General features: G+C 40.1%; 1 protein-coding gene across 2 annotated transcripts in view; it reads right to left on the bottom strand.

Annotated features, from left to right (window-relative positions):
* Positions 1-26288, bottom strand: part of igdcc4 (immunoglobulin superfamily, DCC subclass, member 4) — a 112251-nt gene that overhangs the window by 13608 nt on the left and 72355 nt on the right. For both annotated transcript variants that reach the window (XM_052150505.1, XM_052150498.1), the window contains 9 exons: positions 23555-23716; positions 21401-21631; positions 17559-17660; positions 17236-17419; positions 13182-13309; positions 11497-11667; positions 10947-11081; positions 9017-9119; positions 5867-6089 (listed from right to left, as the gene is read on the bottom strand). In XM_052150505.1, the coding sequence (XP_052006465.1) occupies positions 5867-6089; positions 9017-9119; positions 10947-11081; positions 11497-11667; positions 13182-13309; positions 17236-17419; positions 17559-17660; positions 21401-21631; positions 23555-23716 (1439 nt within the window). The remainder of the gene's footprint in view (positions 1-5866; positions 6090-9016; positions 9120-10946; positions 11082-11496; positions 11668-13181; positions 13310-17235; positions 17420-17558; positions 17661-21400; positions 21632-23554; positions 23717-26288) is intronic.

Here is a 26288-nt window from a genome sequence, read left to right on the forward strand (position 1 = left end):
CGCAGTCCATGTTCGGTCACCATAAACTTAGTTCACGCCATATACTCTACATTGACAACACGAATTGACTCGTGCTCACCAACAACACCTATCACCCGCTTTCACCTCGTCACTTCCGGTATGTGGTACATTCCCTTTCCATAAGGAATCTATCGTTTGTAAATTTGTTTCGGGACTGGTAAAAGTGTTTTGCGTCTTGTTCATTTGTTTTCTAAAATGTTAATTTGTTTTGTCCTTGGTAAAAGAGTTTTGCCCATGTAATTGTGTTTTATGGTAGGTAAAAATGTCTTCCAAAATCTAAGATATCAATAATACTTTCACATGTCTACATCTGCCGTGTGTTTAAATTATACACATAAAGTTTTAAGTAAATCGGGTAAAAATAAGAGGGTGATTTCAAAGCATTTTGAAAGTGACACACTTCCTTCTGCCAGTTGGTGGCGCTATAACTTTGACTCACAATAGTCACATCCATGCGATCGGCCTCTTACAGCGAACACACTGCTGAAGTTTCATCGAGATCAATTAATGTATGCAGAAGTTATAACACACTTCCTGTTTCTCTTTTCGCGCCATCATTTCGTTTCCTCGCCACGGCCAAACCGTTCGACATATCAAAAATCATGCTGACCGAGTTTCGTGGCGATTGGTGGAATTCTCTAGGAGGAGTATTTCAAATTCCATTGCATGCGTTTTCCAAAAAACCCTAAATAGACGATTTCCTGTTGGGCTGAGGTAAAAAGTAAAAGTATGAAGGATATATGAAACGATGAGATCTATATGTGTACCGAGTTTCATATTATTACATGCAAGCGTGTTTGATTTATGGACCAAGTTTTCGGACCCCGTTCCAGGGGGCGCCGTCGAGCCCCCCTGCCACGCCCCGGTACCAGCTTCAGCCCGGCCCTAATGGCCGTGGGTTCTGACCCGTGTGCAAAGTTTCAAGAGTTTTAGAGCATGTTAAGAGCCCCAAAAGTGCCCGAATAGTCGTAAGAAAAATAATATTCTAACGAAAACAATAGGGCCTTGCCTTTTCAAGGCTTGGGCCCTAAATATAGCTGCAGGCAGCGATGGCGGGCCCAAGCCCCGGTGGCACCGCCACCCCCGTGCCTTTAGGGTCGCTGTGCACGACGGGCAACAACGTAACCTCGCTTTGATTGTCGAGAAGACGCACGCTGTAGAGCTCGCATCAGCGCGGGCTCTGCAAAAGTGCGCATCGAGGGCACACATCAACCACAAAGTGTGCGCGAGCACCCTTCTGATACCTAAAATGAAAAACGAGACACCCTACGGTCTCATGGAGTTAATGGACACACGAAATAAGTACACAAGACTGAAAAGTCATATGAAGTGTGCCATTTGGGACAGGGCCTATGACCGTGAACCACAATAGTCACATCTATGAGGTAATTCAAATGTAGAATAATTTTTAACGTCATAGGATGTCATAGGTCAATATCTTTTGCAGCACTTACAGGTGAAACTCGAAAAATTAGAATGTCGTGCAAAAGTTCATTAATTTCAGTAATTCAACTTAAAAGGTGAAACTAATATATAATATAGACTCATTACAAGCAAAGTAAGATATTTCAAGCCTTTATTTGATATAATTTTTATGATTATGGCTTACAGCTTATGAAAACCCCAAATTCAGAATCTCAGAAAATTAGAATATTACATGAAATCAAAAAAAAAAAAGGATTTTAAATACAGAAATGTCGGCCCTCTGAAAAGTATAATCATGCATATGTACTCAGTACTTGGTTTGGGCCCCTTTTGCATTAATTACTGCCTCAATGCGGCGTGGCATGGATGCTATCAGCCTGTGGCACTGCTGAGGTGTTATGGAAGACCAAGATGCTTCAATAGCGGCCTTCAGCTCTTCTGCATTGTTTGGTCTCATGTCTCTCATCTTTCTCTTGGCAATGCCCCATAGATTCTCTATGGGGTTCAGGTCAGGCGAGTTTGCTGGCCAATCAAGCACAGTAATACCATGGTCATTGAACCAGGTTTTGGTACTTTTGGCAGTGTGGGCAGGTGCCAAGTCCTGCTGGAAAATGAAGTCAGCATCTCCATAAAGCTTGTCTGCTGAAGGAAGCATGAAGTGCTCTAAAATGTCCCGGTAGACGGCTGCGTTGACTCTGGACTTAATAAAGCACAGTGGACCAACACCAGCCGATGACATGGCTCCCCAAACCAACACAGACTGTGGAAACTTCACACTGCACTTCAAGCATCTTGGATTGTGTGCCTCTCCATTCTTCCTCCAGACTCTGGGACCTTGGTTTCCAAATGAGATGCAAAATTTGCTCTCATCAGAAAAGAGGACTTTGGACCACTGAGCAACAGACCAGTTATTTTTTTTCTTTAGCCCAGGTAAGACGTTTGACATTTGAAGCCCATGTCCAGGACCCGTCTGTGTGTGGTGGCTCTTGATGCAGTAACTCCAGCCTCAGTCCACTCCTTGTGAAGCTCCCCACACATTTGAATGGCCTTTTCCTGACAATCCTCTCCAGGCTACGGTCATCCCTGCTGCTTGTGCACCTTTTTCTTCCACACTTTTCCCTTCCACTTAACTTTCTATTAATGTGCTTTGATACAGCACTTTGAGAACATCCAACTTCTTTTGCAATTACCTTTTGAGGCTTTCCCTCCTTGTGGAGGGTGTCAATGATGGTTTTCTGCACAACTGTCAGGTCAGCAGTCTTCCCCATGATTGTGAATTCAACTGAACCAGACTGAGAGACCATTTAAAGGCTCAGGAACCCTTTGCAGGTGTTTAGCTGATTAGAGTGTGACACTTTGAGCCTACAATACTGAACCTTTTCACAATATTCTAATTTTCTGAGATTCTGAATTTGGGGTTTTCATAAGCTGTAAGCCATAATCATCAAAATTATATCAAATAAAGGCTTGAAATATCTTACTTTGCTTGTAATGAGTCTATATAATATATTAGTTTCACCTTTTAAGTTGAATTACTGAAATTAATGAACTTTTGCACGATATTCAAATTTTTCGAGTTTCACCTGTAAATGTGTTAATCCAGAAGGCCAGTATTTATCTGGAGGTCTTTGTACAGGTTTATGAATGTAATTATAATTTACACACCGCTGAAGTTTCATCGAGATCAGTTAATGTACGCAGAAGTTATAACACACTTCCTTGCTTTTATGCTCCCTTTGTGTGCTTTTTGGAGCTTCAAAGTTCATTTGCAATGTGTTCCACATTCAAACCAAAATATCTGACTTTCTGTTGGTCTGTTTGCTCACTTGAGACATAAGAGGGTGATTTCAAAGCATTTTGAAAATGACACACTTCCTTCTGCCAGTTGGTGGCACTATAACTTTGACTCACAGTAGTCACATCCATGCGACCGGCCTCTTCCCGCGAACACACCGCTGAAGTTTCATCGAGATCAGTTAATGTGCGCAGAAGTTATAACACACTTCCTTGCTTTTATGCTCCCTTTGTGTGCTTTTTGGAGCTTCAAAGTTAATTTGCAATGTGTTCCACATTCAAACCAAAATATCTGACTTTCTGTTGGTCTGAGCTAATGACTGTAAATTGGAAAGTTGTCCGGCTCCCTCCCCTCCCCACACACACACACACACACAGAATTGGCAGGGGGCACTCTGTCAGAGAGAGACAGAGAGAGAGAAAAAAAACACAGAATGGGAGGGGGCACTCTGTCTGTCAGAGAGAGAAAAATTCCAAGAAATCCACATTCAAACCACAATATCTGACTTTCTGTTGTTCGGAGCTAATGACTGTAAATTAGAAAGTTGTTCGGCTCGACGAGAACAATATACACGTCGAGTTTTGTAACTGTAGATAGAACTAACTAAGTTATAACACACTTTATGTGTCCTTTTTTAGTCCTAAATCAATTTCCTCGCCACGGCCAAACCGTTCGAGATATCAAAAATCCGTCCGGAATGTAGCATCCTCAATGTCTTGACTTCATGCCGACCGAGTTTGGTGGCGATTGGATTCATTCTCTAGGAGGAATATATATAATTCCAGAGCATGTGTTTCCAAACAACCCATAATAGCCGACTTCCTGTTGGGCTGGCGTAAAACTTAAGAGCACGAAAGTTGTTCGGCCCGATGAGATCTACAAGTGTACTGAGTTTCATATTATTACATGCAAGCATGTTTGATATATGGACAAGTGTTCGAATCCCATTCCAGGGGGCGCTGTCGAGCCCCCCTGCCACGCCCGGGTACCATCTTCGGCCCGGCCCTGATGGCCGCGGGTTCTGACCCGTGTGCAATGTTTCAAGAGTTTTTGAGCACGCTAAGGGCCCCAAAACCTTGAAAAACAAAAATAAAAGCATTCTCACTCAACAGCCAAATCATCCCCCTCCCCCCAGACACAGAGAGACGTAGAGTCAGTGAGAGAGGGAGAGAAAATTCTCCAAAACATCCACATTCAAACCAAAATATCTGACTTTCTGTTGGTCTGAGCTAATGACTGTAAATTAAAAAGTTGTCCGGCTCGATGAGTACAATATAATTACTGAGTTTTGTGACTGTAGGTCAAAGTATAAAACCAACCCCCTCACTTTTGTCAAAAGGTGGCGCTACTGAGCCCCTGCACCACGCCCATTTCTGAAACTTTGCAAATGTCTACTGGCTAATAAATGTGATGTGTCTGTCGAGTTTCATGCAATTTCAAGTATGCTAAGAGTCTCAAAAGCATCAAAAAAGAATATTCGAGTTTGAAGCATTGCCGCGGCAACAGTATCTAAGATATCAATAATCCTTTCACATGTCTACATCTGCCGTGTGTTTACATTACACACCAAAAGTTTTAAGTAAATCGGGTAAAAATAAGAGGGTGATTTCAAAGCATTTTGAAAGTGACACACTTCCTTCTGCCAGTTGGTGGCGCTATAACTTTGACTCACAATAGTCACATCCATGCGATCGGCCGATTACAGCGAACACACTGCTGAAGTTTCATCGAGATCAATTAATGTATGCAGAAGTTATAACACACTTCCTGTTTCTCTTTTCGCGCCATCATTTCGTTTCCTTGCCACGGCCAAACCGTTCGAGATATCAAAAATCCGCAGTCAATTTTTCATCCTCAATGTCTTGACTTCATGCTGACCGAGTTACGTGGCGATTGGTGGAATTCTCTAGGAGGAGTATTTCAAATTCCATTACATGCGTTTTCCAAACAACCCTAAATAGACGATTTCCTGTTGGGCTGGGGTAAAAAGTAAAAGTATGAAGGATAAATGAAATGATGAGATCTATATGTGTACCAAGTTTCATCTTATTACATGCAAGCGTGTTTGATTTATGGACCAAGTTTTCGGACCCCGTTCCAGGGAGCGCCGTCGAGCCCCCCTGCCACGCCCCGGTACCAGCTTCAGCCCGGCCCTAATGGCCGCAGGTTCTGACCCTTGTGCAAAGATTCAAGAGTTTTAGAGCACGTTAAGAGCCCCAAAAGTGCCCGAATAGTCGTAAGAAAAATAATATTCTAACGAAAACAATAGGGCCTTGCCTTTTCAAGGCTTGGGCCCTAATAATAGTAATCCTAACGAAATCAATAGGGCCTTGCCTTTTCAAGGCTTGGGCCCTAATAAGTAAATACTTGGAGGATAAAACAGTACTGGTACTAGTACAGGTACTGGTCACCATGATTTAGCCAAATAATGGGCAATTCACACAAAAATCTGTCTGTGCTGTTTTTTTAGTTGTTATGGTAACCCCAACCCTACCCCTTTACCTATTTCTAAAATCTGATTGGTTGTTAGGAGTATTTTTTCCAGGACTAGAAATCATAGTTACAGTTATATTGTACTGTAGGTCCTGGCACAATAGACTTTATCTCTCTGTTGGCAACACTCACCTTGCATTCTGAAGGGGCATCATCATTCATTTCCACATTACCCATAAGACTCTGCTCCTCGCTGGGCTCTGTGATGGGTCTGGTGGTGTCTTGTGCACTTGGGGGCATGAGGGTTTCCAGCTCATGGCAGTCACTGCACTCAGGCGCAGCAGCAGGCATTGGACGGGTACCCCTCCTGTACTGAGGACTTAAAGAACTGGATTCTAGTCCACCAGATACATCCCTAACAGTGACACAGAGCAAGATTATTAAGTGCTATATAAAGTACATTCTTAAAATGCTAAACTGAGGTAGATATATATATATACATAGAGATCTAATGGTGTACATTAGAATGACTTATAAGCAGAGTTGGGCATAATCTAATTACAAAGTAATTAGTTAATGTAATCGAATTAAGTTTTAGTAAAAAAGGTAGTGTACCCTGACACCGCGATTGCTTTGGCATAGGGTAAATCTGGACTCGTCAGATCACATGATCTTTTTCCATTGCTCCACAGTCCAATCTTTATGCTCCCTAGCAAATTGAAATAGTTTTTTCTGATTAGCCTCACTAACAAGTGGCTTTCTTGTGGCCACACAGCTGTTTAGTCCCAATCCTGTAAGTTCTCATCTCATTGTGAGTGTGGAAATAATCTTACTTTCACTATTAAACACAGCAATGAGTTTTACTGTCGATTTTTACGATGTGACTTCACCAAGCGTTTTAGTGATCTCTGCTCACGATAATTCCAGATCTTTTCCCGACCACATTTCTTCCACGAAGCTGATGGTTCACCACTATCCTTCCAGGTTTTATTAATGCATTGAACAGTTCTTAACCCAATTCCCGTGATTTCAGCAATCTCCTTAGTTGCTTTCTTTGCTTGGTGCAGGCCAATTATTTGCTCCTCCTGAAACACAGTAACATCTTTTCCTCGAACACGGGATACATCTTCTGACATGGTTGTTTAGGAAATAAGAGGCTACACAATGCATCAGTTAGGGTTAAAATTATTAATCACTGCAATTATGATCCAGCTATAGGCTGCTAACTATCTGCTTATTTAAAGCCAAACTGCGACTTTTGCATTAGGAATGCATTAATTATGGCCCCGTAATGACTCATTGTGAAGGAGAAATGTGAGGTACTAAATGTATGACTTGTGTGTAACAATGAACAAGAAAGAAATATTTACATTATTTTTAATTTGTTGAGCGGAAAACTGTTTTAAAAAGTAATGTAAAATAAATTAATTAGTAATGTGATTAATTTTCAATAAAGTGATTTGTAAAGTAATCTGATTACATTTATAGATACATAATTAGTCATTTGTCATGGATTACTATTTTTTAAGTAATTTATGCACCACTACTTATAAGGCCTTAGCAAATGAATGCATTACCTTACAAATACAAGCAAGATTAACTTTTCCAGATACTTCATATCAGGTTATAATCTCAGCAATAACTGGCTTTAATTGGGAATCTCAAAAATAAAGAATGGGCAAGCATAAAGGGGTCTGATGTGTTGTTACAACCCCAGTCTGACTGCTTTCAATTATATTTTAAAAAGTATTTTCAGATGGGGATAACACCTATGAGCAAAAGCTGGGTAAAAAAAGTATACCTTTGACTTTAAATAGCTTAGTAATTGTTTATTATAAAAATACATCTTTTAAACAAGTTATGCTGTACATTATTCACATGTTGTAAGTTGTAACTCCAACAGACAATTATTTGGTGTTACTGTAGCAGGTAGTTACGCCAAAGTCATCATCATTCAAAAATTGCAATTTCTTCAAAGAATGACCACACAGCCATTTTAGCATTTTAGACATTTAGCATAATATATACTAATACTTACTATTATTCTTGCAAATTATAGGCTTTGTATTAAAAATGAGTAACACCACAGACAACATACAAATTTGACATTTTCAAAATGTTAGGTTTAACAATCATTATGAGAGCTGTCAGAATTTATATTTTTATTATTTATAAGTAATCATGTTAATGACTAAACAAGACTTTCAGTGTTTTTGTGTTATTTTGGTCAAAAAGTCTAAATGAATGTGGTGAAATTATCAATGCACTCCAAAAGTAAGTGTGTGGACAGTTTTCATGAAACATTGACATTAAAAGATTTGTTATACTACATACAACAAAGAAACTGTCAAATACATCTCCATTAATGTTTAAAATATATATATTTTATGTTTTATTTTCATTTATGAAATGTAAAATTGCAACACATGGTTTGCAAAACGTATTATGGAATGATCCAGCTATGTACTGTATGTGTAACAGCTGGTTTTAACTTGCCTGAAAAATGGCAAAAAATAAATAAACATATTGCTTTTAAAGTCACAGAGAAATGCACAATGTTAATGCATAATTTTCATGCATCTTTTTCTCCATTCAATCAAAATATATGTATGTGCTTTTTTTAATTGAACAGCCATCTTAGCTAATGAACCTGGTCTCTATTTTTGAAAGCTTTGAAATGTAAAGGTCACACATGTACTGTATAATGGAAAAACTGTGCCCCATTCAGGCAGTTAAACAGTAATCGCTGCAGTTGACCACAATTCTTAGAAAAATGTGAAATTAGTTTTGTTCTCTCTTTCTCTAAATGAAAAAGATCAGCAGACTCTGTCCACCTCTATTGGTGTTCATTAAGCAGAGCAATCAGCCATGACTCTCTGTTATTCAGCTCTCAATACCGCACATCTGCCACATCTGCTACAGACAGATACACACACACACACGCTAGCACACTGTGTGACTGAGTGTTGTTATTCACCCATGTCTCATTCTAGATTGAAGCAACATCCAAAAGGTCTGTGAAACTTGTATCTTATGAATATAAATTGAGAAGCCTTTAAAGACATTTTTCTTTATTCACTGTAGCTCATTAAACATTAAATGTCACCCATGTGGGAAAACAGATTTCTGTTTAGCGTTAACTATTGCAGCATTGCTCTTCGTCTTTAAGGTCCTTTACAAACAGTATGTCTTTTACCTTGTTTACACTGCAAGCAAGCAGCAATACCAGATCACTCCAATTATAGTTAACAAATCTGCCTGGATGTTACATTTTGAATACAAGCTTGAGTTTACTATGAGAGTGTGAGTGAAGACAGGGTTTGAGATTGAGCAGGTGTGTACCGTGTTTTTCCATTGTGGAAACTGACACACATGCAGAGCAGGATGCAGAGCAGCCCAAGACACACTCCAACGATGATACCAGTCACAGCATGGACATCCAGCTCTACAGGAGAGAGAAAGAGAGAGGGAGGGAGGGAGAAAAAAAGGGTGGGAGATATCAACAATAAAAGAAGGTGAGAGAAAAGACAGAGGGGTTGGAATAGCAAAAAGTGAGAAAGCATGAAAGAAGTGTAGAAATAAGTCTTCAAGTAATTATCCATCCATCCATCCATCCATCCGTCAACCACTTATCCTGTGTACAGGGTCGCGGGGGCTGGAGCCTATCCCAGCTAACATTAGGCGAAAGGCGGGGGACACCCTGGACAGGTCGCCAGTCCATCGCAGGGCCACACATAGACAGACATACACTCACACTCACCTCCACATCCACATCCACATCCACACCTAGGGCAATTTTTTGGAGACACCAATTAACCTAGCCTGCATGTCTTTTGGATGGTGGGAGGAAGCCGAGTACCGGAGAGAACCCACGCAGACACGGGGAGAACATGCAAACTCCACACAGAAAGGCCGGGGCAACCAGGGTTTGAACCCACGACCTTCTTGCTGTGAGGCGACAGTGCTAACCGCTGCACCACCGTGTAATTTAATGCAAATCGTTTTAAACTATAATAATGAAGTATTAATTATAATATAAAACAAAGATGACATATAATAATGAAGTGTTCTTGCTGGCGCATGTAGTAAGTCTGTGTCCAACTCCCCACAGACAATGTGTGTGTGGAGCTGGACTGAATCACTTCACACTCCCAGTGGGAATGCCATTAATTGAGTGTCAGTGATGAGCAGAGGCAGATGGCAGTCTTTAAACACACACTTTTTCTTTTACACACACACACACACACACACACACACACACACACACACACACACACATGTTGTGTTTCCATGTTTTATGGGGACTTTCCATAGACATAATGTATTTTATACTGTACAAACTTTATATTCTATCCCCTAAACCTAACCCAACCCCTAAACCTAACCCAACCCCTAAACCTAACCCTCACAGAAAACATTCTGCATTTTTACATTTTCAAAAAACATAATTTAGTATGATTTATAAGCTGTTTTCCTCATGGGGACCGACAAAATGTCCCCACAAGGTCAAAAATTTCGGGTTTTACTATCCTTATGGGGACATTTGGTCCCCACAAAGTGATAAATACACGTCACACATACACACACACACAGCTCACACACACACACACACACACACACACACCTGATATGTAATGCTTTCTACAGATTCAGAGAAACTTTTTTGTCATTATAAACAAGGGTTTACATTGATTGTCTACATGCAAAAAATATAATCTACACAGTAAAAGCATCAGTGATATAGGTGATGCAAGTCACGTTCAGATTCATGTTTGTGTCCCACCAGATGCATTTTCTTTAGAAAACCCTAACGTAACTGCTACCTTTGTAAATGGAATGTTATATACAATGTCTATGTACTATGTACTCCCGCTAAAGAACCATTGACACTGGGTGCAAATTTCCACTGTGGAAAAGAATTTAAACCTAAACAATGAATTCCAATGAACAATGCATTCCAGCTTTTACATAAGCATTTGTGCCATGGGTCCAGAATATGAATGGCCAAAGCATGATTGACTTTTCTTCGGGTATGTGAACTTTTTGTAAGCCCATGGCGAAAATTTGCTTTGTGCAAACTATAGATCGTTTTAATGCTAAAAAACTTTTACTCTTCATTAGTTCTTTTTCTGCTTGCACTCTTTCTCACCTAGAATTCATGCTTTCATTTGAGTACATTTAAACCACTATACCCCTAATATACTGTTCATGCAAACACACCTTTAAAAATCCTCACAAATAGTGTAAAAACACTTTACACACACATACTCACCGTATTTCTTTGGTGGAGTATTTACATCCTTCACAGATGAAAATGGTCCCACCCCCACTTTAGTGCAGGCCCCCATCTTAAAATAGTAACAGGTCCCACTCATCAGGCCCTGGACCTCTGTTTTGGTGACAGAACCTGAAAAGAGGGAAGAGGGTGAGATAAATATGAAGAGAAAGAGAGAGAGAGCTTTATAAGAGATAACGGCAATAACAATTCTACAAAACCATGTTCTTTTTGTATGTGTGTGGTATGTGTGTGGTTTTTAGGTTACAAACTTGTAATTATAAGGGTATTATGCTTTAAATGTGGTTTATGAGGGCATTTCTAGTTTCCCTATAATTCATCTTAAAAACACAATACAATAATAAAAATGTAAAAAAAAAAATAGTGAGGGTTAGGTTTAGAGGATATAATCTATAGTTAGTACAGTATAAAAATAATTATGTTTATGGAATAATTATGAATTATGTATATAAGGATAGCTGCACCAAAATGTGTGTGTGTGTGTGTGTGTGTGTGTGTGTGTGAGAGAGAGAGAGATTGGATTCACCATCGTGTGTGAGGTTTATCCATAGATGGTCTGGATGGCTGATGTTGCCAGTGTAGAGGATCCAGTAGGTTAAAATTATACCATTTGGCTCCAGTGGAGGGCGCCAACTCACCAGAACAGAGAATGAGTTTGGTGCACTCAACTCCAAATCCATTGGAGGAGAGGACGGTTCTGAGATAAAAACAAACACACACACAGCAGAAGAGAAACATAATAACATTAATGATTAATCTCCTTAGACAAGACACATCTTCAAAATGCATCTTGATTAAAAGAAAGTACAGTTTATTTATATATCACCCTTTAAAACTGTGTTTACAAAATGCTTTACAGAAATTATGTAAATGTACTTTCACAAACACACAATAAAATAAATAGTAAAACTAAAATAAACTAAACTAAAGGACTATTAAGGAGAGAAGATAATAAATATTCTAACCATTTATCTCCAATTACAATGCAAATATAACAATATTGTCAGCGAATAATGACTTCAATTTCAGTCTATTCATCACACAAAGCTATCGTATGGCTTCAGAGGACTTGAAATATAGCACACAAGTTGTATGGACTACATTTATGGAGCTTTTTGAATGTGTTTTGGAGCTTGAAAGTAAAAGTCCATTGTCAAAAAACAGTCTGTACATTCAGAAAAACATCTCCTTTTGTGTTCCATTGAAAAAAGAAAATAATTTGGGTTTCTAATGATTCACTCAATATTTGAGTGAGAATGAACTATCTTTTTAACTTCTGTAGTAAAACAAAATGAAAAAAGAGGCAGACAAACATTAAGGAGACATTGTGAGTATAATATCAGGTTTGAAGAGGGAAAGGTCTAATTTTGAAGTGCCCACTCTTTTCCCCAGCTTTCAGAGCAGATAAATATCAGCATGACACAGTAGCCACATGCCCCTCCTTGGCATCACTTGGCTAGACTGACTGAGAAGCTGAAAGACTCTTGCCAGCAAGAGGGGCAATTCCATCTGGGCTTTTAATTAAAGGCAATTATCTCCTTACACCTCTCCCTATTAATCCCCTAACTGTTAACCTAACATAAACACACTGACTCACACTGACCCACACTACACTCTCTCATAGTCTCTCACATTCTCAATAAATATACACATGCTCTACTCACAAATACACATTCATTCTTCACTTTAAAAAAAAATAAAAAAATAATTTTTAAAAAACATACAGACACTCACACCTGTATACACACTATAATTAAAGTGCTTTCCAAAGCATGAGAAGACACGAAATACAGCATGAACTCATGAAATACCACATTCACCAGAGATAAAATATGTGTGAAAAATAATTATTTTGAGATGGCTGTTTTAGATCTTTTCATCTGGAAAGCATCACAATCTAATGAACATCCGCTAAACATCTTTAAAAAAATCTGATTTAAAAACATTCTCAATCACAAACATCTCAAAGACATCTGATAAATGTCTTATTGACATCTGAGACATACTTACTGACATACGTCTTATATATTTACTGCAGATTTACATCAACATTCAACATTTGTCTTCCAGATGTTTACACATACATCAAATAGACATAAATGTGTACTATCAGAATAGAAACTTTTTTTCTTTAATATTTTCTTCATTTATTAACAACAAATTACTGAGTAGGATGGTTTCTATCCCAGGATTGAAAGTTGGTGTACTCACTGTCTGGCAGTGTGGACTCTTCCACTATGCTGCTGAAGGGGCCGCTCATATCAACTCCATTAGACTGCACAGCGATTTCATAGCTGGTAAAGGGCTTTAGTGATCCCATCAATTTCTCCTGAGAAGAGCTACACACAGTGATGAAGACATGAAGAGTTCTGGCTAACTGAAATTTGTTTGTTCATGATCAATGATACTAAAATCTAGTGAGCAGTGTAGCTGATGGCAAATGCAGTATAGGGCTGATAAATATAGAACTTATATATATATTACATATATATATATATATAGAACTTATATATATTACATATATATATATATAACAACTTAACGATAGCAAATAACACATAAATACACAAAATGAACACTTATTTTACACAAGATTGACTCAAATTCACTAAAATTATTTGAAAACTATTAAGGCTGTACGTTAATTTTAGAACTGCCACTATACAGAACAACCATTTCAGTTAATCCGCCAATCAGACGCTGTTATAAAATAAAAATGGCAAAATATCACCAAATTTAATGGTCTCGTCAATATACATTCTTCTTTCATTACATTCAGAGTGAATACAACAGTAAGTGACAGATATATTCACAGGTTGCTGAGTCCAATTATAATCTCAGGTCTTTCAGGGCCAAGTCATTTGTCACGAGTCCAAGTCGTCTCAAATTAATTTTGGTAATAGCACTCTTTCTGCTGAAGGTTAGTGTGGCAGGGCGGAGGGCGGGGCCGGGTCATGATTATACACACCCGGTCCCTTATCAGTGTAACGTAGTTCAATGGAAAGGAGGAGGCGAGTACCGGCTTGATTATATAAACAATATTTTAATACTAAACTTAAAACAGAAGACACAAACACACATGACGGACATGTCCGTAAACTATCTCTCTTTCCCGCACAATCCTCTGAAGTCGGCCTTTATCCCTCTCGGAGGCTTGATTAGCCTGATAAGGGACTGGGCTCTGTAACTCTGTAGCTCAACCTTAACTGTGGGAAGGGAGGATGAGGCCGATTGCACCAAGCTTTCCATGGCTCCTTGCTTCAAGCCACAATCCCTGTCTCCAAGGTGACTCCCCATATATTCCCCATAAATATATTTTCGGGGGTGGCTCTCCATCTCCAAGCTCTGGTGGTCGATTCCCCGATGCAGTCTGCGGTAGCGACCACGGAGGTGACATTTCCCCCATATGATAGTATTTATGGCAGGAAACCCCGGCCACAACCACAGTTAATGAGCCAGTGCCCATGCCTGCCACTGTTAACGAGCCAGCACCAATGCCTGTAGCCTCGACCGTCCAGAGCCAATGCCTGTAGCCTCGACCATCCCAGAGTCAATGCCTGTAGCCTCGACCGTCCCAGAGCCAATACCTGTAGCCTCGACCATCCCAGAGTCAATGCCTGTAGCCTCAACTGTCCCAGAGCCAATGCCTGTAGCCTCGACCATCCCAGAGGCAACGCCTGTAGCTGCGACCATTCCTATTACTACGCTCCCAGCTGTCTGGAAAAGGAGGAGAAGGAAAAAGACACCTTTCCTCAGTCTCTGCCTCTTTTTGCGACCACTGAGGTCATTTCACAGTCTCTGCCCGTGCTCATGACCACGAAGGTCGTTCCCCAGTCTCTGCCCGTGCTCACGACCACGGAGGTCGTTCCCAAGTCTCTACCAGTGCTCACGACCACGGAGGTCGTTCCCCAGTTAGTTCCCAGTCATTCATGGCTCTTAGCCCCTCGAGCCTCCCATGGCTCCGCCTTCCATGGCTTTGCCCCTCACGGCTCCGCCTTCCATGGCTTCACCCCTCGAGCCTCCCTCGGCTCTGCCTGCCTTCCTCGAGCCTCCCACATCCTAGGCCTCCCAACCCAGTCCCTGCCCTGTGGCTGCCTCCCTAGCATTCCTTAAGGGGGGAAATATTCACAGACATACAACCTGTTTTTAAACAAGAGGATGCATGCTTGTTGTGGAATGTACTCTGTAGTTTGTGTAGTGTTTAATCTCTGCGGATGTTGAAGATATGTTTAACCCACTGAAGTCAATAGTTAACTAGTACATGTCAATCTTTTGTGACTTAAATGTGACTTTGAGTCTCAGACTCTGTGTTGAATGAGAATGCAATTGGGAGAGGGAGTCTCACTTGGGACAAAGTGAGAGAAATAATGAGTGGTAAGTGAATTGCTAAGAGACAGACAGGAAGTACATGAGTGTGTGAATGAGTAAGTAAGCATGTGAGTATTGATAAAAATGTCTCTTTACATTACTATGATTGTGTATAATCTCTGCATAAATAAGCGTATGGTTTTGCATATACAGTCAGGTCCATAAATATTGGGACATCGACACAATTCTAATCTTTTTGGCTCTATACATCACCACAATGGATTTGAAATGAAACGAACAAGATGTGCTTTAACTGCAGACTTTCAGCTTTAATTTGAGGGTATTTACATCCAAATCAGGTGAACGGTGTAGGAATTACAACAGTTTGTATATGTGCCTCCCACTTTTTAAGGGACCAAAAGTAATGGGACAGATTCCATCCATCCATCCATCGTCAACCGCTTATCCTGTGTACAGGGTCGCGGGGGGCTGGAGCCTATCCCAGCTTAATGGGACAGATTAACAATCATAAATCAAACTTTCACTTTTTAATACTTGGTTGCAAATCCTTTGCAGTCAATTACAGCCTGAAGTCTGTAACGCATAGACATCACCAGACGCTGGGTTTCATCCCTGGTGATGCTCTGCCAGGCATCTACTGCAACTGTCTTCAGTTCCTGCTTGTTCTTGGGGCATTTTCCCTTCAGTTTTGTCTTCAGCAAGTGAAATGCATGCTCAATCGGATTCAGGTCAGGTGATTGACTTGGCCATTGCATAACATTCCACTTCTTTCCCTTAAAAAACTCTTTGGTTGCTTTCGCAGTATGCTTCGGGTCATTGTCCATCTGTACTGTGAAGCGCTGTCCAATGAGTTCTGAAGTATTTGGCTGAATATGAGCAGATAATATTGCCCGAAACACTTCAGAATTCATCCTGCTGCTTTTGTCAGCAGTCACATCATCAATAAATACAAGAGAACCAGTTCCATTGGCAGCCATACATGCCCACGCCATGACACTACCACCACCATGCTTCACTGATGAGGTGGTATGCTTTGGATCATGAGCAGTTACTTTCCTTCTACATACTCTTCTCTTCCCATCACTCTGGTACAAGTTGATCTTTGTCTCATCTGTCCATAGGATGTTGTTCCAGAACTGTGAAGGCTTTTTTAGATGTTGTTTGGCAAACTCTAATCTGGCCTTCCTGTTTTTGAGGCTCACCAATGGTTTACATCTTGTGGTGAACCCTCTGTATTCACTCTGGTGAAGTCTTCTCTTGATTGTTGACTTTGACACACATACATCTACCTCCTGGAGAGTGTTCTTGATCTGGCCAACTGTTGTGAAGTGTGTTTTCTTCACCAGGGAAAGAATTTTTCGGTCATCCACCACAGTTGTTTTCCGTGGTCTTCCAGGTCTTTTGGTGTTGCTGAGCTCACCGGTGCGTTCTTTCTTTTTAAGAATGTTCCAAACAGTTGATTTGGCCACACCTAATGTTTTTGCTATCTCTCTGATGGGTTTGTTTTGATTTTTTAGCCTAATGATGGCTTGCTTCACTGATAGTGACAGCTGTTTGGATCTCATATTGAGAGTTGACAGCAACAGATTCCAAATGCAAATAGCACACTAAAAAATGAACTCTGGACCATTTATCTGCTCCTTGTAAATGGGATAATGAGGAAATAACACACACCTAGCCATGGAACAGCTGAGCAGCCAATTGTCCCATTACTTTTGGTCCCTTAAAAAGTGGGAGGCACATATACAAACTGTTGTAATTCCTACACCGTTCACCTGATTTGGATGTAATTACCCTCAAATTAAAGCTGAAAGTCTGCAGTTAAAGCACATCTTGTTCGTTTCATTTCAAATCCATTGTGGTGGTGTATAGAGCCAAAAATATTAGAATTGTGTCGATGTCCCAATATTTATGGACCTGACTGTATGTATGGTACCTGGTATAGTACGAGACCAGCGATGCATTCCGTATTCCTGCGGGGCTGCAGCGTATAGTGTAGTTAATGATGTGCACATTACTAAAGTGCGGTTTCTCCCAGCGTAGCCAGATAGAGGTGGAACTGTTGGCACGAGCTCTGATGCTGATGGGCGGCAATGGCGGGAGAGAGTTTGGAGTCCACACTAAGAAAACAGTATAAACATAAAAAAATGAACACACTTACATAAATTCACACACTCTTACAGGCAGATGTTTTTTTATTTCCTTATCTATCATTTTCCACTCATATTCTTGCCCAGACTCATCCATACCCTCACGCACCTCGATCTGTGAGTTTCTCTGTTTTGCCCTTCCATACGGCAGGATAACCTTCAGTCTGTTTATTAAATGCCCAAACCTTCACCTCATATAGCCGATCAGGAGCTAAAACAATCCGACAAAATATAGTTACACCATGGACAATACCAAACTTCAACAAAACTGCACAAAAATTAGCATTCACTGCTGAAAACACCAGCATACAGTAGTTTGTCACACACATATGTTGTTTCTTGGATGCCAGTCCCTGGCATATATACATGTACACCTTCATGTTGTATGCAATTTAGATACTATCCAGTACCGGTGAAATGTTTGTACACACCTACTCATTATTTGTTATTACTATTTTCCATATTTTAGAACAATTGTAAAATAAAAACTATAAAAACTATAAAATAACACAAATGTAAGTAAAGTCAGAAGTCAGAAGTTTACATACACCTCAGCCAAATAGATTTGGATTGAGGCGTGTTACTATACCACCACAAGGACTTAAGGGGAGGAAATAAAAAATGAAAGTGAAATATCAGAATAATAGTAGAGAGAATTATTTATAAAATTTTTTCTTTCTTTCATTACATCCCCAGTGGGTCAGAAGTTTACATACAATCAGTTAGTATTTGGTAGCATTTTCTTTTATTGTTTAACTTGGGTCAAACATTTTGGGTAGCCTTCCACAAGCTAACAATAAGTTGCTGGAATTTTGACCCAATCCTCCAGACAGAACTGGTGTAACTGAGTCAGTTTTGTAGGCTTCCTTGCTCGCAAATGCTTTTTCAGTTCTGCCCACACATGTTCTACCATATACTGCCACTCCAATACCTTGACTTTGTTGGCCTTAAGCCATTTTGCCACAACTTTCGAGGTATGCTTGTAGTCATTGTCCTTTTGGAAGACCAATTTCTGACAGAGCTTTAACTTCATGGCTGATGTCTTGAGATGCTGCTTCAATATATCCACATAATTTTCTTTCCTCATGATGCCATCTATTTTGTGAAGTGCACCAGTCCCTCCTGCAGCAAAGCACCCCCCAACATGATGCTGCCACCCACATGCTTCGGGATGTGTTCTTCGGCTTGCAAGCCTCACCCCTTTTCCTTCAAACATAACAATGGTCATTATGGCCAAACAGTTCCATATGTGTTTCATTAGACCAGGGGACATTTCTTCAAAATGCAAGATCTTTATCCTCATGTGCACTTGCAAACTGTTGTCAGGCTTTTTTATGCCAGTTTTGGAGCAGTAGCTTCTACCTGTCTGAGCAGATATAGGACGATATAGGACTCGTTTTACTGTGGATATAGATACTTGTCTATCTGCTTACTCCACTAAGGTCCTTTGCTGTTGTTCTGGGATTGATTTGCCAAAATATGTTCATCTCTAGGTGTTACGTTAAGCAGGCGGAGGCAGACGAGGAGTGAGGAGCTACACGCGGGTTTATTGAACAATAGTGAAAACAAGGCAAACAGGAACAAAGAAAACATCCACAGTGGGAAAACTGAAATTAAAACACGAAAACATTCAAGGGCACATGAACTGGGATGAACACGACAAGACAGGCACGACAACCACTTCCAAACATGAGCAAAACATCAGAACAACGAACGACAATGGAATGGAGGAACAGCGGGGTTTAAATACACAGAGACATGATGATAACAAACGACAATCAGGTGAGAACAATGACACAATGATGAGGGTCGGGAATCATGGTGATGGCGACACGAGAAAAACGGGCAGACAACCAGGGATCGTAACACTAGGAGACAGATGCGTCTCAGTCCTGATGGCTGCGTGGTCCTTATGGAGTTTATACTTGTGTACTATTATTTGTAAAGATGAACATACCTTCAGGCATATGGAAATTGCTCCCAAGGATAAAACCAGACTTGTGGAGGTCCACAATTCTTTTCTGAGGTCTTGGCTGATTTCTTTTGATTTTCCCATGATGTCTGAAGATAGGCCTTAAACTACATCCACAGGTACACCTCCTGTCAGAAGCTAACTGGCTAATTGTCTAAGTCTTGACATCATTTTCTGGAATTTTCCAAGTTGCTTAAAAGGCACAGTTAACAATCTGTCAGTAAACAATAGTTGGAAAAATTACTTGTGTCTTGCAAAAAGTAGATGTCCTAAACAACTTGCCAAAACAATAGTTTGCTAATATTAAATCTGTGGAGTCGTTGAAAAATTGGTTTAATTACTTCATCCTAAGTGTGTGTAAACTTCTGACTTCAACTGTATGTAAATTATTCAGTAACCTGCGCATTTTAAATTATTTAAAGTAAAAAGAATTTGCCTAGATTACAGCTCTTTTCACTCCAATATATGCTGAACACTTATTGGTAGATTGTTCTTAATATCCAGTTCAATTCATCCATTACTATTTTATTTTTTAATAAAACTTTAGCTTCATTCATGCATAGGCAAACTTTTATTTGTCCACACAAATTATTCTAAGTTCAGTCATGAAACTTTACATGGCAAAAGCTGACAGGTCCTGTAAACATGTAATCTGTTAGCCAATAGACTTGATTTCTCTCTCTCTATGTCCAACATTTAAATTATCTCAGTTGTTTTCAGGTAAGCTGTTTTACTGCAACGCACTATGAGAGTTTTCTCTCTAAAACCCTCCTCCTCCCCAGCACGACTTCAAATGATTGTATGTCTAACTGAACAGCAGCAGCATGTCCGAAATGCTTGATACATCATGTCTTATGTATGTGTAATTGTGTAGCAGCATGTCTGTGGATGTTCAAGCAGTAAGAAGTCTTCGTACTTAGTACAAGAGTTGTCATGACTGAACTAATTTTAAGTGATTAAGCACTTAAAGGCTTATAAAGCATAAGCCTTTAAATCAAGAGGTTTGTAAAATCATGAGAAATACAAGTGTGTCCAAATTGTTCAATCTTTTTACTATAAGTGTACGCTTTGTATACCCTAAAGCATTCAGCTTTAATTGTTTAAAGATCTTGTCCATTTTGTGTATACTGGTAAATGGTCTACACTTACATAGCACTTTTTTTTTAACCTTAGAGGTTACCAAAGCACTTTACACTGTATCCCATTCACACTCATACACCAATGGCAGCAGATGCCATGCAAGCCATTGGGGTTCAGTGTCTTGCCCAAGGACACTTCGGCAGGTGGAGTCATGTGGGCCAGGAATCGAACCGCCAACCCTGCGATTGGCAGCTGACCCGCACTACCACCTGAGCCACAGCCGCCCCGGTGAACTTGGGACTGCACACTTTATAGTAGTAGTAGATAGTGAGTATATTGTGTATTTTGTACATTTTGTATATTGTTTTTGTCTGACACTACATGATTACAATATTGATAAACCTAAAATTTTCACCCAGTGCTACACTCATGTGCATGGTGTAGTGACAATAAGATGATTGATTTGATTTAAGAAGCCCACTAGGCTTTATAATTGGCCATTATGCTGGTGAACAGCTTGGCTATATTGGTCCACCAATCAGTCCAGCTTTAAACATGCTAGTTCTAAGGGTGTTTTTAAAGCAGGGATTGTTTCACACATGAAAAGTACTGTTTGAAATATGGTGGCCCTCCAAGTGTTTACATTTCTGGGCTGCCAGCCAATACACTGAGAAACTGATCTCTAGTTTTACCCTTTTTCATTTTCTCAGCAGCTGATGGTGACAGAGAGTCACTACCTAGCCATAAGGCCAATTAGCCCTAAGCTGCTACACAGATGCAGTCCTTCTGTCCCTTTTTTCTACATTATATGAGTTGCTTTGGATCTTATAGCCTATAAGAAATTTAGTTTCAAGCATTTTTGTGTGTGCACAAATATAAAGTTCCTGCTCATCTCTCACCAAGGCTTGTGACCTCATGGTGTTTAACTCTCTTCCGCAGTTTGATTTGTTGAACCCCCTGGCTCCTTTCATTGATTACAGGTTTCCCCTCATTGGCCAGCTCCTCTCCATCCACCTCCCACCAGGACAGCTTGTAGCCGGTGATTTGAGTGTGATTGGGTGGTGGCTGCCACGTGACATGGAGGGAATGCATTTTGGCTCTCACTTTGAGCTCAGTTGGAGCAAAGAGCACTGGGATAGACAACAGAGGGAGTTTGTGAGAACAGTGGTGCATACTTTGTGTGGGCATACTAACTTGGAAAAAAATGACATACTGTACATATACTAGCAGTGAAACCTCCAAGAAAATTTTTAATGGGTTGGCTAGGACAGTCAAATTCTTGGGTGGTACTCAGCTATGCTGAAGGTGGTAGCAAGGCTGAGTCATACATGCTACTGCACATGCAATTGTATAGTTTCAGCTTCTGATTCTGCATTTGCCTGCATTTCTGAGGTTTGTCAAGAATCACTGCCTTAAGTAATGGCAAGAATAAGAAGCTGACAAGTTAAAAGAAGCATACAAGCTTATCTCACGTGTTATTTTATTTTCGCCTTAGCACCACCTGCTGATGACCAGATTTGTATTCTTTTCTCTCTGGTTTTAGTTTGAAAAAGGGCACAAGGTAAACAAAAAATCTTAAAAAGCAATTTTTTTATTCTACTTTTTTTCTTTCTTTTCAGGACTGGACTGGGAAGATAAATCTTTTTTATTGGCAACTGGATTTTACATGGCAACTGGCCCAAAACTTGTTGAGCAGATGGGGTGGGGGTTCGCTGTCCTTTTCTGCATATTGCGGCACCGTTTTGTTGTCCGCTATTCATAACCCAGCACCTCATTTTAGCTTATCGCGGCCCATTTGGTACATTCTGCTTGGCCCAATGGCCAGTCCGCACCGGATTGGCCTCAAAGTGCGTCGGCCCACCGGGAAAATGCCCGGTATACCAGATTACCAGTCCAGCCCTGAGCGAAATGCAACAAAAGACATCTGTTTACAGCTTATAAACTCTAAAAGCTTTTTCTCTAAGCCTTTACTTGATGTTAATTTGATAAGTGAGTAAAATACTGTAATATGTTTTGTATTCTACTCTCAAACTTTCCAATTGTCACGATTATTTGATCATATGTTTGACAGTATATACATTAAATAATCCATAAAGTAAGTTATGGAAATGGAACACTTAATTTGTCAGAAAATTAAAAAGCACCTAGTAAAAGTCTTTAAAACGACTCTTTTGTAATTCAGGCGAGTAGTTATTAATTAATTTGATGATTTCTTTTAAAGCACGGAACGTCAAAAGTATGCCAAAATATGTATGTATATATTTTTATTAAAGCAACTCAAGAGCAAGCATACAGTAACCTCATTTTCAGGTAACATTTATAGTAAATCATATGTAACTACATTTCAACATGTTCACATACTTTGAACTTGTTTTTGATGCTACAATAATTTAATAAATACTTTTGAATCCAGAAATGTTTATTCATGAACCATATAATTAGCATTTTGCACTCACAGAATGATGCAGACGTACCAATAAAGAACTATAAATGCGAACCAATGAGTTATCCACTACATGGAGCCTCACTGTACATTTGACGCAGAAGCATAAATAAGCCTTTAGCAGAAGAGCAGCAGTGCATCTTCTCAGGGTTGTCAAACACAAAAGTAGCAAAACTGAACCCTCAGTTGACTACTGTAATGAATCTAAATCTGACATTAAACCTGAATGAACCACTTCAAATACTACACAATGAGAATGTGCAAAATAATTGACAGGCATAACGCTCATCAATGTCTTCTCATTGTCTGATCAAGTATGAGACTGCGGCATGCAGACACATTTTTGTTTGCTGTTAACACAGTCTAGTGCTGTCATAGAGACCAGTGAGATATCTCAGAACACTTATTTCAGAGATATCTTTCAGGAAGTAGGAACATTCTGTTTAACATTCCATAAAAACAGCATTTCTTTAAGTTCAAGTTCAAAACTCTCCACAATTAAACACTAATATGATTACAGTGGTGGGGAGTTCTATGATTAGGCTGGCTCAGTATCTGTGTGTATGTTATGCTTTTGCATCTATGTGTTTATGTGTCTGTGCTTACTCACCCTGAGTAAGGTTAGGTGTGTGGTGCGAGGCCCACTCAGAATGCTGACTGAACCCAGCGCGTGTTCCTGCCGCTATCCGGAGCTGGTATGTTTGATTTGGTTTCAGATCTCTTAGAGTCACCTGTGTCTCATTCCCATCCACTTCCACAGAGTATATGTAATCTGTTACATGACAAACATACACACACTCAAACACACATGCCAGGACAACTATGTATGCCAGTGGAAATCATCTCTGCAGTTCGCTGATAAAGAAATATGAACAATGGACATCTGAAATGAGTTTTGTTCCCTCTCTTGCTTTTTGTGTTGCAGCCCATCAGACTGAATCTGCCTTTTGTTCCACCTCTATTACTGTTCATTAAACATCCAGAGCTCTATTAGAGTAGGAGCAGTCATCCATGTCTTTGGCATTCAGCTCAAAATACCCCAGACAGGCCTGCTTCCATGCTAGTACCCACAGATAAAGGCACACAAAAATAAAATCAGCAACCAAACATGGGGCCAAATGACCGTCTTATATATAAATAATTGCATGATCAGAACAAATCTAATAATCCATAATAAAAATGTGTGTGTCTTCAGCACTGCAGAGTGTTTAAGCATCAAAAGCGTTTCCCCACAAATGACAACAAAGCATATTTATCATACTATGACTGCTGAGCACAAATTTTTATCAAGCATCACAAAAAAGACAACAATACTAGCCTACAAAATAATTATGAGTTTCAATAACGGTCGTATGTCATTATAATGTGTGGCCACATCACTCACTTTAATTCATAATTTATCCAGCCCCTTTTCTCATTGAACGAAATTGACCAACTGAACCAACGACATGCAGCTCTTCTTCTCTTCTCTTCTCTTCTTCAGCTGATTGTCAATCAAAATGACTGATTTATTCATCTCGTTTGTAAACGAGTGCACCAGTACATTTAGTTAGTTCATGAACAAGATGAACAACTGGTTCAGTAAAGGGTGTATTCGATCAGTTGGTCAAAACAATGATATGCTCATTCACAGTCTGCTCTCAAATGTTATTGTCTCACGCTGTAGTCAGTCTTTAAAAGCAAAGAAAAAGTTAAAGAAAACCCTAAATGTATTACACGGTGCACCAAAACACATCATTTCCATTTGTAATTCATGTCCTTTTAACTGTATTCCCTTTAGATATTTTTACACATTTATAAATTGGGGATTATATTTTGTGCATACCTATAAACCTTGTGCATACAGGTCAAATTTCACTGAATCAGTCATTTGAGTCTGAACGAGATGAACTAACTGAATGTACTGGTGTACTCGTTCGTTGACGAAATTAATTATACGACTTTCGAAGTCATCGGATTGCTGTTCTTTTCACTCTACACAACTGTCAGACTATAATGGGGTATCTTGAAGTTATTGTGGTTTCCACATTACTGTTCAAATGCACTTTGGATTGCATAATGTATATGTATAAATGTTTTCCATCTGAAAGGACTAAATATTAAATGAAACAAATGACAATAAAATGCAAAGTGATCTCTTCAGTAATCAAAATTATTTTTGAATGTAACTGTATTCTAAATACCAATGATTTAAATTGTAACTGTAGTGGAATACATTTGTCATGTCTTATCTTGGTATGTCTCACTTCTGTTCTTTCCCTCTACTCTGCCGCCCTCTGTTGATCGTAATATGTTACCTTCCCTCTCCTTCCCTCCTCTTCCAGCTGTTTCTCTTCTCCCCTGTATTCCTCGTTAATCCTCTTCCCACCTGTTCCCTCTCTCCTCTGATTAAGCTCTCTATTTCTCCCCTTGCTCTCGCTGCATTCTTTGTCGGATTCTCACTAAGTGTTACTCTCCGCTTACCATGTCTGTTGCCCATGGACTTGCTCGGGATCTAAGGAAGCACTTGTTTTGTTCAGTTTTTTATCACCCTCTCTGCGGGCTGTTTGTTTGTATTCCTCACAAGGAGAAGACTTTGTGTTTGACATTATTCCCTGAGCTTCATTAAAAGACTCTGTTTTGCTACATCGCTTTTGGGTCCTCACTTACCATCATAACACAAGAATCCGACCAAGATGGACCCAGCGACACCGGTCTCACTTCTGTCAGCCGTCAAGTACCAGGGAGCAATGTTGGGCAGACATGAGGCAGAGCTGTCTGCGGCACGACACGCCATTGAGGGCAAGGCTGCTCAAGTCTCCAAACTTTCGAGGCAGATTCTTCTCCTTCGCCCCAAGCCACCGGTCACCTCCAGGGCTCCCGAGCCTCCAGAGCCCAGGATTAATAACCCGCCATGCTACACTGGTGAGCCCTCTGAATGCCGTGCTTTTCTCACCCAGTGTGACGTTGTTTTTTCTCTCCAGCCCACTACTTATGCCCAGAGCAGAGCCCGTATCGCCTACGTTGTTTCTCTCCTTTCTGGACGGGCTCGAGAGTGGGGAACGACCGTCTGGGAGGCGGAGGCTGAATGTACTAACTGTTATCAGGATTTCAAGGAGGAGATGATACGGGTATTTGACCGCTCTGTTTTTGGTGAAGAGGCATCCCGGGTCTTATCGTCTTTGCGTCAGGGTAAGCGGTCTGTTACTGACTACTCCATTGAGTTCCATACTCTCGCAGCCTCCTGTGACTGGAACGAGCCGGCGCTGCTCGCCTGTATTTTGGATGGTCTCTGCACGGAGATTCAGGAGGAGATTCTTTCCCGAGAGGTTCCCTCCCGCATGGATGCCTTGATCGAGCTTGCT

This window comes from Xyrauchen texanus, chromosome 2 (assembly GCF_025860055.1).
Source record: "Xyrauchen texanus isolate HMW12.3.18 chromosome 2, RBS_HiC_50CHRs, whole genome shotgun sequence".
NCBI lineage: Eukaryota > Metazoa > Chordata > Actinopteri > Cypriniformes > Catostomidae > Xyrauchen > Xyrauchen texanus.